The 17,716-nt window shown below is 37.4% G+C and overlaps 1 protein-coding gene across 1 annotated transcript in view; it reads left to right on the top strand.

The window, feature by feature from the left end:
• AP4E1 (adaptor related protein complex 4 subunit epsilon 1) overlaps positions 1–17,206 on the top strand; it is a 70,900-nt gene extending 53,694 nt beyond the window's left edge. The window contains exons 18-21 of the mRNA XM_030842874.3: positions 9,086–9,643; positions 10,769–10,959; positions 12,487–12,644; positions 13,677–17,206. Coding sequence (XP_030698734.1) covers positions 9,086–9,643; positions 10,769–10,959; positions 12,487–12,644; positions 13,677–13,837 — 1,068 coding nt within the window. The 3' untranslated portion in view covers positions 13,838–17,206. The remainder of the gene's footprint in view (positions 1–9,085; positions 9,644–10,768; positions 10,960–12,486; positions 12,645–13,676) is intronic.
• The last annotated feature ends 510 nt before the right edge of the window (positions 17,207–17,716 follow it).

Genomic DNA, 17,716 nt, shown 5'->3' with positions numbered 1-17,716 from the left:
GGTCTCAGTGGAAAGGGGACTTGATGGAAATATTACCAATAGTAATAGTTCAACAATATTGATATGTCTATGGAAAAAGTACTTCTTAAAATGGTATTTTTAATAGTGAAAAAGAGGCATCAATTTTGATATCCTAACAGGAGAATTGGTACATAAATTATATTAGCTCTGATTATTACTTCATCATTAAAAATGATAAATATTGCATTGTAAAATTAATACTTATTAAGCAAAAAAAGCAGAATATGAAGTTTTACTTATACCTTGCTTAAAACTGTTAAGTAAAAGTATATTGAGGTTGAAAGGAATTATACAAAAATGAAAATTATATTCAGACATGATTATTATTTTCAAAACTTTTTATGCTGATATATTATTCTCTTAGTAAAAAAATAAAAAACTGGAGTGAAGGACAAGTGCTATTTTTGAGTATCTGAGAATTCCACATGTAATTTCCTGTTTGGTGGGCAGATGATCCCACCTAGTGCAAAATTGTGATTCTTCAGTTTTACATCATCATAATTCTTTCATCCTCCATTTCCCTTGGTGGAATTTCCCTTCATCTCTGTCAACACTAGGCCAGTCTGTAGGCTACACTCTTTGCCTGTATCTCTTTCTTTTCCAGACCCCACTTTTTTCACTTGATATTCATTTCTGAGAAAAAGCAAATTCAGCCTAAAAGTATTACTAAGTATCTTAATGCTGTTTCAGTCAGCATTTGTAGTTCAGCAGCAGAGTGACTGATTTTGGGTCTTTGAGCTGTTCCAGCAGGCTGTGCTGAGGGTACCAGAGAATGATCTGGCACTGATAGGGCAAGTTCTCAGTGGTCAGAGTGCATCAAGTTCAGAGTGCATCCAGGCTTATGGAGCCCTGATTTGTGAACCTTATTGCTGGTGTTGAAGGATTCCTGCCTTCTCAACGAAGTGCATAGCTTTCACTTAGAGTATTTCCCTGGACAACATTCAGGGTGATAAATTAATTACCAGACTTTTTTGTGGTGGGCTTGAAATCAGAAATGTAATTAGGATGTTTTTCTATTTAAGTTAGGTTAAATCCTTTTTTGGTTACCCCTTTACATTTTTCTTTTCTCCTCAGCTATCACTAGAATAGTTGAAAAAAAAAAAAGAGGTTATTTCCCTGTTTTATGGGGCCATGAATTCGGTGAGGAGCTATAACTCAGATGGCACCTTGCAGAAAGGCGGGGAAGCAAATAATTACATAAAATTAGCATGTATTCTCTTACCCCTCATCCCCAACTTTTCCTCTCTCACTCAGGCAAAGCAGACAGGATTGGCACTGGATATGCTTCATCTGTATCATAAGTCCTTCTGCATGGCTGCTTCTCTCTAGCAGTCCGATTCTCTTCTGAGTTTCCTAGTGTTTAAAGTTCTCAGTTACATAGATCTAGGCTGTATTGAGTATTTCATTTTAACTAGCTTTTAGGTCTGTGGTCCATTTTCAGTTAATTTTTTTACATAGTTCACTGTAGGGGTTAAGGTTTTTTTTTTCTCTTCCCATCTTTGCCTTTTATTTCACCGTCATTTAAAAAAGTATTTTCTCTGGGCTGTGAACCTGAGGTTGACTGTTTCTTTCTTTTTTTTTTTTTTTACATCTTTATTGGAGTATAATTGCTTTACAATGATGTGTTAGTTTCTGCTTTATAACAAAGTGAATCAGTTATACATATATATATGTTCCCATATCTCTTCCCTCTTTCGTCTCCCACCCTCCCACCCTCCCTATCCCACCCCTCTAGGTGGTCACAAAGCACCGAGCTGATCTCCCTGTGCTATGTGGCTGCTTTCCACTAGCTGTCTGTTTTACGTTTGGTACTGTATATATGACCATGCCACTCTCTCACTTTGTCACAGCTTACCCTTCCCCCTCCCCATATCCTCAAGTCCATCCTCTAGTAGGTCTGTGTCTGTATTCCCGTCTTACCCTTAGGTTCTTCATGACATTTTTTTCCTTAGATTCCATATATATGTGTTAGCATATGGTATTTGTCTTTCTCTTTCTGACTTACTTCACTCTGTATAACAGACTCTAGGTCCATCCACCTCACTACAGATAACTCAATTTCATTTCTTTTTATGACTAAGTAATATTCCATTGTATATATGTGCCACATTTTCTTTATCCATTTGTCCGATGATGGACACTTAGGTTGCTTCCATCTCCTGGCTATTGTAAATAGAGCTGCAGTGAACATTTTGGTACATGACTCTTTTTGAATTATGGTTTTCTCAGGGTATATGCCCAGTAGTGGGATTGCTCTGTCATATGGTAGTTCTATTTGTAGTTTTTTAAGGAACCTCCAAACTGTTCTCCATAGTGGCTGTACCAATTCACATTCCCACCAGCAATGCAAGAGGGTTCCCTTTTCTCTACACCCTCTCCAGCATTTATTGTTTCTAGATTTTTTGATGATGGCCATTTTGACTGGTGTGAGGTGATATCTCATTGTAGTTTTGATTTGCATTTCTCTAATGATTAATGATGTTGAGCATTCTTTCATGTGTTTGTTGGCAATCTGTATATCTTCTTTGGAGAAATGTCTATTTAGGTCTTTGCCCATTTTTGGATTGGGTTGTTTGTTTTTTTGTTATTGAGCTGCATGAGCTGCTTGTAAATTTTGGAGATTAATCCTTTGTCAGTTGCTTCGTTTGCAAATATTTTCTCCCATTCTGAGGGTTGTCTTTTGGTCTTGTTTATGGTTTCCTTTGCTGTGCAAAAGCTTTTAAGTTTCATTAGGTCCCATTTGTTTATTTTTGTTTTTATTTCCATTTCTCTAGGAGGTGAGTCAAAAAGGATCTTGCTGTGATTTATGTCATAGAGTGTTCTGCCTATGTTTTCCTCTAAGAGTTTGATGGTTTCTGGCCTTACATTTTAGGTCTTTAATCCATTTTGAGCTTATTTTTGTGTATGGTGTGAGGGAGTGATCTAATCTCATACTTTTACATGTACCTGTCCAGCTTTCCCAGCACCACTTATTGAAGAGGCTGTCCTTTCTCCACTGTACATTCCTGCCTCCTTTATCAAAGATAAGGTGACCATATGTGTGTGGGTTTATCTCTGGGCTTTCTATCCTGTTCCATGATCTGTATTTCTGTTTTTGTGCCAGTCCCATACTGTCTTGATTACTGTAGCTTTGTAGTATAGTCTGAAGTCAGGGAGCCTGATTCCTCCAGCTCCGTTTTTCATTCTCAAGATTGCTTTGGCTATTCAGGGTCTTTTGTGTTTCCATACAAACTGAAATTTTTTGTTCTAGTTCTGTAAAAAATGCCAGTGGTAGTTTGATAAGGATTGCATTGAATCTGTAGATTGCTTTGGGTAGTACAGTCATTTTCACAATGTTGATTCTTCTAATCCAAGAACATGATATATCTCTCCATCTATTTGTATCATCTTTAATTTCTTTCATCAGTGTCTTATAATTTTCTGCATACAGGTCTTTTGTCTCCTTAAGTAGGTTTATTCCTAGATATTTTATTCTTTTTGTTGCAATGGTAAATGGGAGTGTTTTCTTGATTTCACTTTCAGATTTTTCATCATTAGTGTATAGGAATGCAAGAGATTTCTGTGCATTAATTTTGTATCCTGCTACTTTACTGCTACAAATTCACTGATTATTTCTAGTAGTTTTCTGGTAGCATCTTCAGGATTCTCTATTATAGTATCATGTCATCTGCATACAGTGACAGCTTTATTTCTTCTTTTCCGATTTGGATTCCTTTTATTTCCTTTGCCTCTCTGATTGCTGTGGCTAAAACTTCCAAAACTATGTTGAATAAGAGTGGTGAGAGTGGGCAACCTTGTCTTGTTTCTAATCTTAGTGGGAATTTTTTCAGTTTTTCACCATTGAGGACGATGTTGGCTGTGGGTTTGTCATATATGGCCTTTATTATGTGGAGGAAAGTTCCCTCTATGCCTACTTTCTGCAGGGTTTTTTATCATAAATGGGTGTTGAATTTTGTTGAAAGCTTTCTCTGCATCTATTGAGATGATCATATGGTTTTTCTCCTTCAATTTGTTAATATGGTGTATCACATTGATTGATTTGTATATTGAAGATATATTTGTATATTGAAGAATCCTTGCTTTCCTGAAATAAACCCCACTTGATCATGGTGTATGATCCTTTTAATGTGCTGTTGGATTCTGTTTGCTATTATTTTGTTGAGGATTTTGCATCTATGTTCATCAGTGATATTGGCCTGTAGTTTTCTTTCTTTGTGACATCTTTGTCTGGTTTTGGAATCAGGGTGATGGTGACCTCGTAGAATGAGTTTGGGAGTGTTCCTCCCTCTGCTATATTTTGGAAGAGTTTTAGAAGGATAGGTGTTAGCTCTTCTCTAAATATTTGATAGAATTCTCCTGTGAAGCCATCTGGTCCTGGGCTTTTGTTTGTTGGAAGATTTTTACTCACAGTTTCAATTTCATTTCTTGTGATTGGTCTGTTCATATTTTCTATTTCTTCGTGATTCAGTCATGGCAGGTTGTGCTTTTCTAAGAATTTGTCCATTTCTTCCAGGTTGTCCATTTTATTGGCATAGAGTTGCTTGTAGTAATTGCTCATGATCTTTTGTATTTCTGCAGTGTCAGTTGTTACTTCTCCTTTTTCATTTCTAATTCTATTGATTTGAGTCTTCTCCCTTTTTTCTTGATGAGTCTGGCTAATGGTTTATCAATTTTGTTTATCTTCTCAAAAAACCAGCTTTTAGTTTTATTGATCTTTGCTATTGTTTCCTTCATTTCTCTTTCATTTATTTTTGATCTGATCATTATGATTTCCTTCCTTCTGCTAACTTTGGGGTTTTTTTGTTCTTTCTCTGATTGCTTTAGGTGCAAGGTTAGGTTGTTTATTCGAGATGTTTCCTGTTTCTTAAGGTAGGATTGTATTGCTATAAACTTCCCTCTTAGAACTGCTTTTGCTGCATCCCATAGGTTTTGGGTCGTCGTGTCTCCATTGTCATTTGTTTCTAGGTATTTTTTAATTTCCTCCTTGATTTCTTTAGTGATCACTTCGTTATTAAGTAGTGTATTGTTTAGCCTCCATGTGTTTGTAATTTTTACAGATCTTTTCCTGTAATTGATATCTAGTCTCATAGCATTGTGGTCAGCATTCCTGTAATTGATATCTAGTCTCATAGCATTGTATCATACCTGATACAATTTCAATTTTCTTAAATTTACCAAGGCTTGATTTGTGATCCAGGATATGCTGTATCCTGGAGAATGTTCCATGAGCACTTGAGAAAAATGTGTATTCTGTTGATTTTGGATGGAATGTCCTATAAATATCAATTAAGTCCATCTCGTTTAATGTATCATTTAAAGCTTGTGTTTCCTTATTTATTTTCATTTGGATGATCTGTCCATTGGTGAAAGTGGGGTGTTGAAGTCCCCTACTATGAATGTGTTACTATTGATTTCCCCTTTAATGGCTGTTAGTATTTGCCTTATGTATTAAGGTGCTCCTATGTTGGGTGCATAAATATTTACAATTGTTATTTCTTCCTCTTGGGTTGATCCCTTGATCATTATGTAGTGTCCTTCTTTTTCTCTTGTAATAGTCTGCTTTAAAGTCTGTTTTGTCTGATATGAGAGTTGCTGCTCCAGCTTTCTTTTGATTTCCATTTGCATGGAATATCTTTTTCCATCCCGTCACTTTCAGTCTGTATGTGTCCCTAGGTCTGAAGTGGGTCTCTTGTAGACAGCATATATATGGGTCTTGGTTTTGTATCCATTCAGCCAGTCTGTGTCTTTTGGTGGGAGCATTTAGTCCATTTACATTTAAGGTAATTATCAATATGTATGTTCCTATTCCCATTTTCTTAATTGTTTTGGGTTTGTTATTGTAGGTCTTTTCTTTTTCTTGTGTTTCTTGCCTAGAGAAGTTCTTTTAGCATTTGTCGTAAAGCTGGTTTGGTGGTGCTGAACTCTCTCAGCTTTTGCTTGTCTGTAAAGGTTTTAATCTCTCCATCAAATCTGAATGAGATCCTTGCTGGGTAGAGTAATCTTGGTTGTAGGTTTTTCTCCTTCATCACTTTAAATATGTCCTGCCAGTCCCTTCTGGCTTGCAGAGTTTCTGCTGAAATATCAGCTGTTAACCTTATGGGGATTCCCTTGTGTGTTATTTGTTGTTTTTCCCTGCTGCTTTTAATATGTTTTCTTTGTATTTAATTTTTGACAGTTTGATTAATATGTGTCTTGGCGTGTTTCTCCTTGGATTTATCCTGTATGGGACTCTCTGTGCTTCCTGGACTTTATTAACTATTTCCTTTCCCATATTATGGAAGTTTTCAGCTATAATCTCTTCAAATATTTTCTCAGTCCCTTTCTTTTCCTCTTCTTCTTCTGGGACCCCTATAATTTGAATGTTGGTGCGTTTAATGTTGTCCCAGAGGTCTCTGAGACTGTCCTCAGTTCTTTTCATTCTTTTTTCTTTATTCTGCTCTGCAGTAGTTATTTCCAGTATTTTATCTTCCAGGTCACTTATCCGTTCTTCTGCCTCAGTTATTCTGCTATTGATCCCTTCTAGAGTATTTTTAATTTCATTTATTGTGTTGTTCATTGTTGCTTGTTTCCTCTTTAGTTCTTCTAGGTCCTTGTTAAATGTTTCTTGCATTTTGTCTATTCTATTTCCAAGATTTTGGATCATCTTTACTATCATTATTCTGAATTCTTTTTCAGGTAGACTGCCTATTTCCTCTTCATTTGTTAGGTCTGGTGGGTTTTTACCTTGTTCCTTCATCTGCTGTGTGTTTTTCTGTCTTCTCCTTTTGCTTATCTTACTGTGTTTGGGGTTTCCTTTTTGCAGGCTGCAGTTTCGTAGTTCCTGTTGTTTTTGGTGTCTGTCCCCAGTGGCTAAAGTTGGTTCAGTGGGTTGTGTAGGCTTCCTGGTGGAGGGGACTAGTGCCTGTGTTCTGGTGGATGAGCCTGGATCTTGTCTTTCTGGTGGGCAGGTCCATGTCTGGTGTGTGTTTTGGGGTGTCTGTGGCCTTATTATGATTTTAGGCAGCCTCTCTGCTAATAGGTGGGGTTGTGTTCCTGTCTTGCTATATGTTTGGCATAGGGTGTCCAGCACTGTAGCTTGCTGGTCGTTGAGTGAAGCTGGGTGTTGGTGTTGAGATGGAGATCTCTGGGAGATTTTGCCGTTTGATATTACGTGGAGCTGGGAGGTCTCTTGTGGATCAGTGTCCTGAAGTTGGCTCTCGCACCTCAGAGGCACAGCACTGACTCCTGGCTGCAGCACCAAGAGCCTTTCATCCACATGGCCGGCCAGCTGTCCCCACGACTGTTGCGGCTTCAGCCACTGGGGCCCCTCCAGAGCCGGTAGCCTCAGTGAGGCCGCCCTCCCCTCGCGCTCCGGGGCAGTTCCGTGACGGCGGAGGGAAGAGACCCCCGAGCTGGGAGTGCCAGCTCTGCGGAAACCGACTGTTTCTTTTCTTTAAGTAATTTAACAAAGATGTCTGTCTGGTGTCTTCTGGCTTGTGTTAATTCTAACTAACAGCAGATGAGACAGTGCAGAAGAAAAGGTCGGGGACTTCCCTGGTGGTCCAGTGGTTAAGACTCCACACTCTCAATGCAGGGGGCCTGGGTTTGATCCCTGGTCAGGGAACTAGATCCTACATCCTACAACTAAAGATCCCATGTGCCGCAACTAAAGATCCTGCATGCTGCAACTAAAAGATCCCACATGCTGCAATGAAGATCCCGTGTGCCACAGCTAAGATGCAGCACATCCAAATAAATAAATAAATAAATAATTTTAAAAAGTAAAGATCATACACTTGAAGACAAAGTAATAGAAACTATCCAAAATCAAACACAGAGAGAAAGAAAAGACAAAACAAAAACCAACCCAGAGCATCAGTGACCTGAGGAACAATATTGAGCAGTCTAATGTACATCTAATTCGAGTCCCATGGCTACTGGAAATGGAAGTCCTCCTCCCCCCGAAACCCCCAACTTTTAAAATTAATTAATTAATTAATTATGGCTGCAATGGGTCTTCTCTAATTGTGGCGTGCGGGCTCTCTAGTTGCATTATACAGGCTCTAGAGCACATGGGCTCAGTAGTTGTGGCACATGGGCTTAGTTGCAGTATGTGGGATCTTAGTTCCCCAACCAGGGATCAAACCTGGAGTGCGGAGTCTTAACCACTGGACCTCCAGGGAAGTCCCCCAACTTGTTTTCATTTTTGTGTTAATATAATGTTAGTTCTTGTTTTTTGGTTTCTGAATTGAAAGGTAAGAGACAAACTTAGCTGCTGAGACTTGGAAGAGAGCTAGAATTCTGGTTAACTAGAATCGTGTGAAAGATGGCCACTCAGTGTTAAAGCCTCCAGGAGGATGAACTTAAAGTAGACCCAGTCTGCTGCACTGATTCTACATAGAACTTTGTGAGGCAAGGGGGCACTTGAGCCATCACTCTTCTTAGATGGATTCGCAGACATTTCCTTGGGAGGCTTAGCGCAAGAATCACAAGTTTGCTGTTCCCATCTCCTGAGTCTGTACCAAACATCCCTAGTTACTTTTAGAATTCTTTCCTGCCGTGTGTTCCAGTAAGCCACACTAGCTGATTCTTGAGGTGAAGTCAGTTTTTCTTCCCTGTTTATCGACTCACAGGTCATGAAAACAGGATTATTATAGATTACTGAACCAAAGTTTGACCCATCCCTGTATTTGAGGGTATCTTAGCTTCTACAGGACAACTCTGGAAACTCAAAAAATGGCTAGCTTTCTCACTGTTTTTAATTTGTGCAGTTTTGTACTCTAGTTTTCTTAAGTCTAACAAGTTTTTAGAATTGTTCATGATTGACTTTTTGACGTTATTTCTTTTTCTGATTTTATGTGTTTCTAGTGAGAAATAGATTTAGCTTACTTGTTCAAAGTTATGTAGCTGTCAGAATTTTAGGGCTTAACATTTTATTCATCTCTGAATTTTTGTTAATCTATGCTTTATAGGTAGAACCTTAGCAAGTTTGTACATTGCTCATTTGAAATTATTAAAAAAAAGTTTAAAACTCATGACGTAGTAGAATGGTTTCTTTTTCTATTATTATGTTTTATCTTTGCAGCTAGGAAAAGCAGATACCCTTTCTCACAAGTTCAGAAGGAAATCAAAAGTCAAGGAAACCAAAAGCGGGCAAACAACCACTGCTCAAAATATGACCTGTTCTTCCTTTAGTTCTTCATCAAATGTGACTTATGAAGAAGACTATTATTTGGATCATTTGCAGGATAGAGGAGACAAAGAAGTAAAGAAATTTTCTCTTAATTCAGAACTTTTAGATTCTGAGTCTCTCACAGAACTGCCCTTGGTTGAGAAAATCTCAAATTGCAGGCTATCTACACCCTCTTTGTTTGCTGATAACAACATGGAAGTTTTTCACCCTCCTCAGTCCACTGCAGCCTCAGTTGCCAATGAAATCTCTTTAGCTGCTTCTTTGTTGGAAGAAACTACTGAACACATGCATTCAGATCTTATGGAGGTCTGTAATAATGAAACCATATCAGTGTCTTCTTACAAAATTTGGAAAGATGAGTGTTTGTTGATGGTCTGGTCAGTTTTTAATAAGAGTGCTTCAGAACTGAAAAGTGCTAACTTAGAAATTGCTCCTGCAGAAAATTTCAAGGTAAGACAATGAATTACTTAATGTTTCTTAGTGTAAGAAACATTACTTAGTGTTTCTGCTGTTGAGTCATCTGATGGCTTGTAAATTTCTCCCACATCCTTCTTTCCTCTTTAGCAAAAACAGTGAAAGGTGTGACAGATTGTTTTATTATTTTAAGTAGGAAAAATTTATTCAAAAGAGACAAGGAAACATAATAAAGTTGTATTGGGAAAGACTGAGAAAACTGACCCAATTTATTCTATGAGCTAGAATATATTGAATGGGATACTACCTGGGCCTGACCTGGGCAGAAGTTCCTGACTGTAGATGTGCATTAGAATCACCTGTGGAACTTAAAAACACAAAACAAAACCCAATTCAGTTGTCTGAGCTTTACCACCAGAGCTTGAGTAAGGGTGGAGAATGAGAGGGAAAGATTTTTTTTTTTGCACTCTTCTAGCTTTAAAAATTTGGTGCTAGGGACTTCCCTGGTGGTCAAGTGGTAAAGAATCCACCTTCCAATGTAGGGAAACAGGTTCGATCCCTGGTCAGGGAACTAAGATCCCACATGCCCCAGGGCAACTAAACCTGCGCACCACAACTACTGAGCTCATGTGCCTCAACAAGAGCCCGCATGCAGCAAACTATAGAGCCCGCATGCCCTGGAGCCTGTGCACCACAGCTAGAGAGAAGCCCACGCACCACAGCGAAGAGCCTGCGTGCCGCAGTGAAAGATCCCGCATGCCTTAACAATCCCACATACCTCAATGAAGATCCTGCATGCCACAGCTAAGACCTGATGCAGCCAAAAAAATTAATTAATTAAAAAAAAAAAACTGATACTAGCTAGTATTGAGAGACACAGGACTAGAGTTTAATCTGTTTTTTGTTGTTGTTAAACCATACAGACATTTTCGTTGTAATACCATTTGTTACCTAATTCTGACCTATGTATTATTATTTCTTAATTGTCTGTGCTAGTGAATTTTTCTCAAGTGAAGTTGTCAGTTATCTTCATGGTGTGGCTTGTTATTAACATCTCACAATTGTATGCTTTTGTACCACTTCAATTAAATAGAAAATAGTTATTCATATGATAGCCTGTATTGATCCCTTCTTCAATACTTACATTACTTTTATTTACAGATCACTGAGCAACCTGGATGCTGCTTGCCTGTAATAGAAGCAGAAAGCACCAAAAACTTTCAATACAGTGTGCAGATGGAAAAACCTTTTACAGAAGGGAATCTTTCTGGTTTTATAAATTATCAAGTGATGGATACTCATTCTGTTCAGCTCGAATTTTCAGTAAACTTATCACTATTAGATTTCATTAGGTAAATATTTTTTAGAATATTAATTCAAGTTATTCCTTCATTCAGCAAATATTTATTAGGCCTCTTCTCTGGACAGAGCACTGTACTAGGTGCTAGGGAGTGTAACAACTCAAAACTACACATACCCCTGCGTTTAGGGAGTGTTCAGTCTAGGGAGGAGACATCGAACAATCACATAAATGCATGTATAATTGTGAATTGTGCTATGAACAGGAAGTAAATGATATGATGGGCCATTACAGTGTGGGACCTGATATAGGTTCGAGTTGGCTGGTGATCTTGGAGAACTTCCGAGAGAAAGTAATATTAAAGTAATGTTTAAACTGAAATAATTTCAAAGATTCTGCCTGACTTTTTAAAAAGCTTTTAAAGTTTTTTTCATTTGTGTTTCATTTATTTGATTAATTCTTTCGTAAAGTCTGTTCATTAAAGTTTTAGAGATCTGCAAGAAAATGGCTCAACAAAGTTACTAAACTTTTATTAGACATACAGTATTTAGTATTTTACTAGCATTGTGCAGTTACCCAAATAATTGAAAACAACCTTTTAACCCTTCTGCTCTTATTTAGTATTATGAATATATTATACTGTATTCAAACATTTTTAAAAATGAAGCCTGCCTGAACCAAGAATGCAGAATACCAATGAATATCTGTAAAAAAATTTTTTAACCTTCACACATCTACCTGTGTTAGACTACTATAATTTTTGCCCATTCTTTAAAGTCTTTTAGTAAGAACATGTTTATAAATCTGTCAGAGTATTTATTTATAACTGTGGTGCTGAAAAGATAGAATCTAGCCTTCAAAAAACTTACATTTTGTGACTATGAAGGTATGTCCCATGGTGAGCATTAGTAACCTGAAGAAGCACAACATATATGACACAGACGGTTCTTCTGTGCTTATTAATAAAATCCTCTGTATCTTAAAAAAATATTTTTCCTAATTATAAATTCAATACATAGTTATAAAGATTTAAATGCTATAGAAAAATATAAGTAGAATATAAAAATTTCCTGTAATTCCTCTCAGAGATACCCCATTGTTAACTATTTGATCTTTAATCACCTGAACCATTTAAAAAATACATTTATTAAAATCCTTTCTCTTGGTCCAGTTTGCTTAAGGTGCTAACTCTTTGTATTCTTACTCTTGTACATGGCTTTGATAGAGTATCTCATCCCCAAATCTAAAGTATGCATGAAAGAAAAGTTTTATATTTGAATGATTCATGAAATTACTTGGCGAAATTTTACTGTAATGACTAATACTCAGAAAAAGAGAGAACTGGGTGATTTATTGAAAAGACATTTGTTCTTTAATAACATTTGCTTTCAGCATTTTCTTCAGGTTGGAGGATAATGGTAAGTATTCTAATCATATTTGGTTTAAAAAACATAGATTTTGTGGGATTTAGATTTACAGTGATTTTTTTTATTCCCATGAGTCATTTGAAATGTATTTGTCTGTTTAGAATCGTTTCATTCTTAATGGACATAAATCTAATTTTAAAAATTATTTTCAGGCCATTAAAAATCTCGACTGAAGACTTTGGTAAACTCTGGTTATCCTTCGCAAATGATGTGAAACAAAATGTGAAGATGTCAGAATCACAAGCTGCTCTGCCTTCTACCTTAAAGGCCCTGCAACAGGAACTAAGACTTCATGTTGTTGACATTATAGGTTTGTAGTGTTCTAAAAAGGCAATCTTGTGTTTATAGGGGCTTTCTTACAATCAGATAGCAAATCAATTCTTAGAAGTGTCAGATTTCTTAGAGCTGTATTTCATGTTATGAGTATCTTTCAGATAAGTGTGTTGTTCAGACTTTATTAAAGAATTTTTTTGTGTGGTAAAATATACATAATGAAATTTACCATTTTAACCATTTTTAAATGTACAGATTAGTGGCATTAAATACATTCATGTTGTGCAGCCATTGCCACCATCATCTCCAGAACTTTTTCCTCTTTCCTAACTAAAACTGTACCCATTAAACACTAACTCCCCATTGCCCCTCCCTCTCCAGCCCTTCGCAACCACCATTCTATTTTCTGTCTCTATGAATTTGACTACTCTAGTTACCTCATCTAAGTAGAATCATACAATATTTGTCCTTTTGTGACTGGCTTATTTCACTTATCATAATGTCTTCAAGGTTCATCTATATTATGTGTCAAAATTTCCTTCCTTTTTAAGCCTGAATATTGTTCCATTTTACGAATATACCACATTTGTTTATCCATTAATCTTTTGACGGACACTGGGGTTACTTCCACCTTTTGGCTATTGTGAATAACGCTGCTTTGAAAATGGGTGTACAAATAAATCTGTGTTTGAGTCCCTGCTTTCAGTTCTTTTGGTTAGATACCCAGAAGTAGAATTGCTGAGTCATATGGTAATTCTATATTTAATTTTTGGAGAAACTGTTGTGTTGTTTTCCACAGCAACTGCACCATTTACATTCAGCAATGCACAGGGGTTGCAGTTACTTCACGTCCTCACCAACACTTATTTATTTATTTATTTATTTTGATAATCACCATCTTAATGGGTATGAACTAGTATCTCACTTTAGTTTTGATTTGCATTTCCTTAATGATCAGTGATGTTGAATATCTTTTCATGTGCTTATTGGCCATTTGTATATCTTCTTTGTAGAAATGTCTGTTGAAGTCTTTTTGTATTAAAGAATTTCTCAATTTGTTTTGCTGTAGGCAATGAAGGGCTGTTGGCCTGTCAGCTGCTCCCATCCATCCCCTGCTTGCTGCATTTCCGAGTTCATGGTGACATGTTAGCCCTGTGGTTCAGATCCTCCTGCTCTACTCTTCCTGATTATTTACTATATCAGTGTCAAAAGGTGATGGAAGGATCCTAGCAGAAGCTCTGCTTATATTTTACTCCCTCAAAATAAATTGTTTACATAGATAAACTTATTTACCAAAGTAAAAAGGACTCATGGTACTTCTAATGAAAATGGGGATTATTATAAGTGTGGTTTTATGTGTTTTCTTTATGATTCCTGATCAAGAAAGATCCCCAAGAAACTGTACCCCTAACCTTTTACTCAGGATTGTACAGTATGTTTGGGTCCTAAAACAGTGACCTAAGCTAATGTTATAAACTGCTAATGATTTATATATCACTTAGTGTAGAGGGACTGAAAATATTTATTTTGTTATAAATAATTTTATAGCAGATTTACTCTAGTGCTGCCTGATGTATAGTAAATCCAAGTCTCAGTTCTCTGCATTAGTGGAGGGGAGACATGGACTTAATAATCCCAAATCGAATTCAAATTTGGCTTTGGAATGCAATGTATGCTATTTGGTAGGCAAGTCATTACTTTCAATAATGTTTTGCTTAGATCAGTATTGAACTAAGTTGACACAGCACACACTAATAGTTCAGGAGATCCATGAGCATGTTGGATATTGGGGGGATCCAATCTGTGGTACAGTTTTTTTTTTTTTTTTTCTTTTTCTTTGTGGTACACGGGCCTCTCACCGTTGTGGCCTCTCCCGTTGCGGAGCACAGGCTCCGGACACGCAGGCTCAGCGGCCATGGCTCATGGGCCCAGCCGCTCCGCGGCATGTGGGATCCTCTCAGACCGGGGCACGAACCCGTGTCCCCTGCATCAGCAGGCGGACTGTCAACCACTGCGCCACCAGGGAAGCCCGGTACAGTTTTTATTATAGGTAACTTGTTACACATAATTGCAGACAGTTAGGCTATAAAATTTGTTTTCCACTTGCGTTTATTTTTAAAATTCAAAATGAATCACTGTATTCTTGTTTTACAAACTCAGAGCCATTTACAAAATATTGTATAGAAACAAAACCTGTAAGAGCACACAGTACTAAAGCAAACAGGTATAAAAGGACTTTTCAGTTATGGCAAATATCTTAGTTTCCACTTGGGTTTTTTTTTTTTTGGCAAATTAAAATTTGTGATTAGAGTATAAATGGCAAAACCATCTTTCCTGGGCTTTGAATCCACTAGTACTCAATGGATACAACCAGAAGAGTGACTGTCTAAGTATACCATACAGGTTCTTCAGTAAAATATATGATTTTTATGTTATAGTTGTGTCTATATATATGGCCTTTGTCAGAAAAGAGGTTAAGCCTAACATGAATGATAGACCAGAATCTTGAGATTATACATTAATGTTAAAAACTGAAATAGTATTTTATAAAACCTTATGGTGCTGTGGAAAATATTTATTATTTCACTTTTTCTGATACTTCACCATGGAAACTATTCAGGTAATATAGTTTTAAGGCATTGCAGTTAATACTCTGGTTAATTGGTACTGTTTATCACCTGGGTGTGGAATTGTGGTTTTAGGTTATCTCATTATTAATCATAGCTGATAAAGATGCTGAGGAGATTCCCCAAAGCTGATAGAGTTCATTAGTCATTTGTGTTTAGCATATCTCTCCCTAAAAACAAAAGCAGCATTAAAAAAAATTAATTTATAAGTTACTCATAAAAAAAAATAACACGTTAATTTCATGCTTTTGAAAAACATACAGTGAAACCTTGCTGCAAGAGCAATGAGAAGTGGCTAGAATTTCCTGAGTAGGTTTCTTCTTTTGAATAGAAGATCAGATTCATCCTCAAGCTCCCAGCAGTGTCATGATGAAGGGAATGTGAATGATGGGGGAGTGGTGGACACTGGTGGCTAGACTCATCAGCTTTCTCTTTATTCCTGCGTCTGTCAGCAGCACCCTACCACCCTACCTGGTTCTGCTGATACTCTGACAGAGATAGGAAGTGCCCTCTCACTTTGCAAAGGAATGTAGAGTGTGGCAAAAGAGGTGCTTCTGGTTTTTGTGTCCCTGCTTCCATGTGTTTGCATGGTCAACAAGGCTGGGTGTGGAGCAGTGGATGTAAGGTGCCCAGCAAGCAGATGGACAGCTAGCTGGGAGAGATTACAGTGAGCTACTATGCTGCTTTGTTACAGGGTGTTAATGGGTGACAGTAGCAGTTGTCATGAGAGACATGCTTGGCCTACAGCTCTGTCTAATGGTGGGAAATGTGTAATGGTAGGTTAGGGCTGGGAGCATGATTTGGGGTCTGCCAAGGGGAACATGGTGTCACTTTTGTTCTTTCTAAACCCACTACATAGAAAGTAGGGTAACAGTTTCTACTGAAATGTTTAGTAGAATGTTTACATTTTTATATTTTTATGGTTTTTAAAAACAAACAGTAATAGGAAAGAGTAGATTTTAAAGAACTTTAGAGCAGTATATATTCTACCTAAACTAATTAATGTTTTAAGTTCTAGATCAGGCATCACCAAACTTTTTTGCATTGTAGGAGATGTGATTATGAAGTAGGAAGAACAAGTTTTGTGGGCAGATCGTCTCTTTACCTTCTAGTCATAATTTAGTCAAGTAAAGGGGCCACATCTGGAGTGAGAGCTATTGTGGGGGAGACTCAGCTGTGTGAGTTCTGTGCTGGGCATCTTTGCTGAGAATGCAGGTGGCAACAAGTGTGAATCTGGGGAGAATGAAGGGAAGACAGGAAAGCCTTAAGAGCAGGTGGAGCAAGAAGGATCAGGCTCCCACCAGAATAGTCCCTGTGGAGTCAGGCAGATTAGTCTCAGGGGAATGTGGGCCCCCGAGTAAGGGTCCTTCTGAAAAAACTGCAGATGGAGGCCGAGCGGTTACCAAGTGCTAATGTGCCAAGCATGCCAAGCGCCACAGACGCTCTGCAGAGGAGCATTATTCAAGACAATATTCTGTCATCTACCAAAACAATTGTGGTGAAAATGCAGTATTTTATTTGTTCCTTTATTTTAGTTCGTGTCATGAATATTTTAAAATATCGAGTTTTTTTTTTTTAATGGATAAATGTGGTCTTTGTCTCATGATTTTGAGTCACTAAAAGTGCACTGAACCGATTCACATGTCTTTTAAGGTGTTTGTTTTCAAAATTTAGGAGGGAAAAATGCAAGTGAATAACAACTTACCAGGCATTAATTACCTTATTTTGGAGTTGAATTCTGTAATATGAAAAAAATCATTTAAACGTAATAAATATTAAGTGATCTATATTGTTCTTTGGTCTATATATATGCTTTATCATCTAAATAGCTGAATAAAAGTAATACTATTCAGTAATTAGATAGGCATTAGCTAAAAAGAGCAGAAGCAATTGGAATGGGATGAAAAGAGTAGTATACTCATTACAGCCCCAAAGAATGTCATCTAATTGGTTAAAAATAAAGATAACTGCTCTTTCTATGTGATGTTCAGAGAAAACTTTATGGGCTTCCGACAGGTTAGAGCATGGATCGATCCTCAGGTGCCTGTCCCTATCCCCTGCTTTCATCCTGGCCTGACCAGAGCATTCAAAGCAGAGTGCTTTGTTTCTGTATTCCTCTCCTCAAGATGCAAGAAACACGGTAAGTCAGGTGGTGACTTAGTGTCCAAAGACTCTGAGTCTCCTGACCATCTCTGTATTGTGTATCCTAAAACACAAAGCTAGATCAGAAATGGTATTTGGATCTCACTGATGCCTCTTGTTGGCTATACTGGGTAGCAGAAAAAATGTTCTGGGACTTGAAACCCCATCTTTGGGCCACAGAAGGTAAAGGAGGTTTAAATGCCTCACACCCACTGCAGTAAGTAAAAAGAAGGGTGGCCTGCAGCCAAATGGACTGGAGTTAATGATTATATGGAAGTTACTCGTTATGTGTGTGCATAATGAGAGACATGAGCTTTTTATGGTTAGGAACCAGGTGTGT

Source organism: Globicephala melas, chromosome 2 (assembly GCF_963455315.2).
Source record: "Globicephala melas chromosome 2, mGloMel1.2, whole genome shotgun sequence".
In the NCBI taxonomy this organism is placed as follows: Eukaryota; Metazoa; Chordata; class Mammalia; order Artiodactyla; family Delphinidae; genus Globicephala; species Globicephala melas.
The sequence above is the reverse complement of the archived record's forward strand: the minus strand, read 5'-3'. Positions and strand labels throughout refer to the sequence as shown.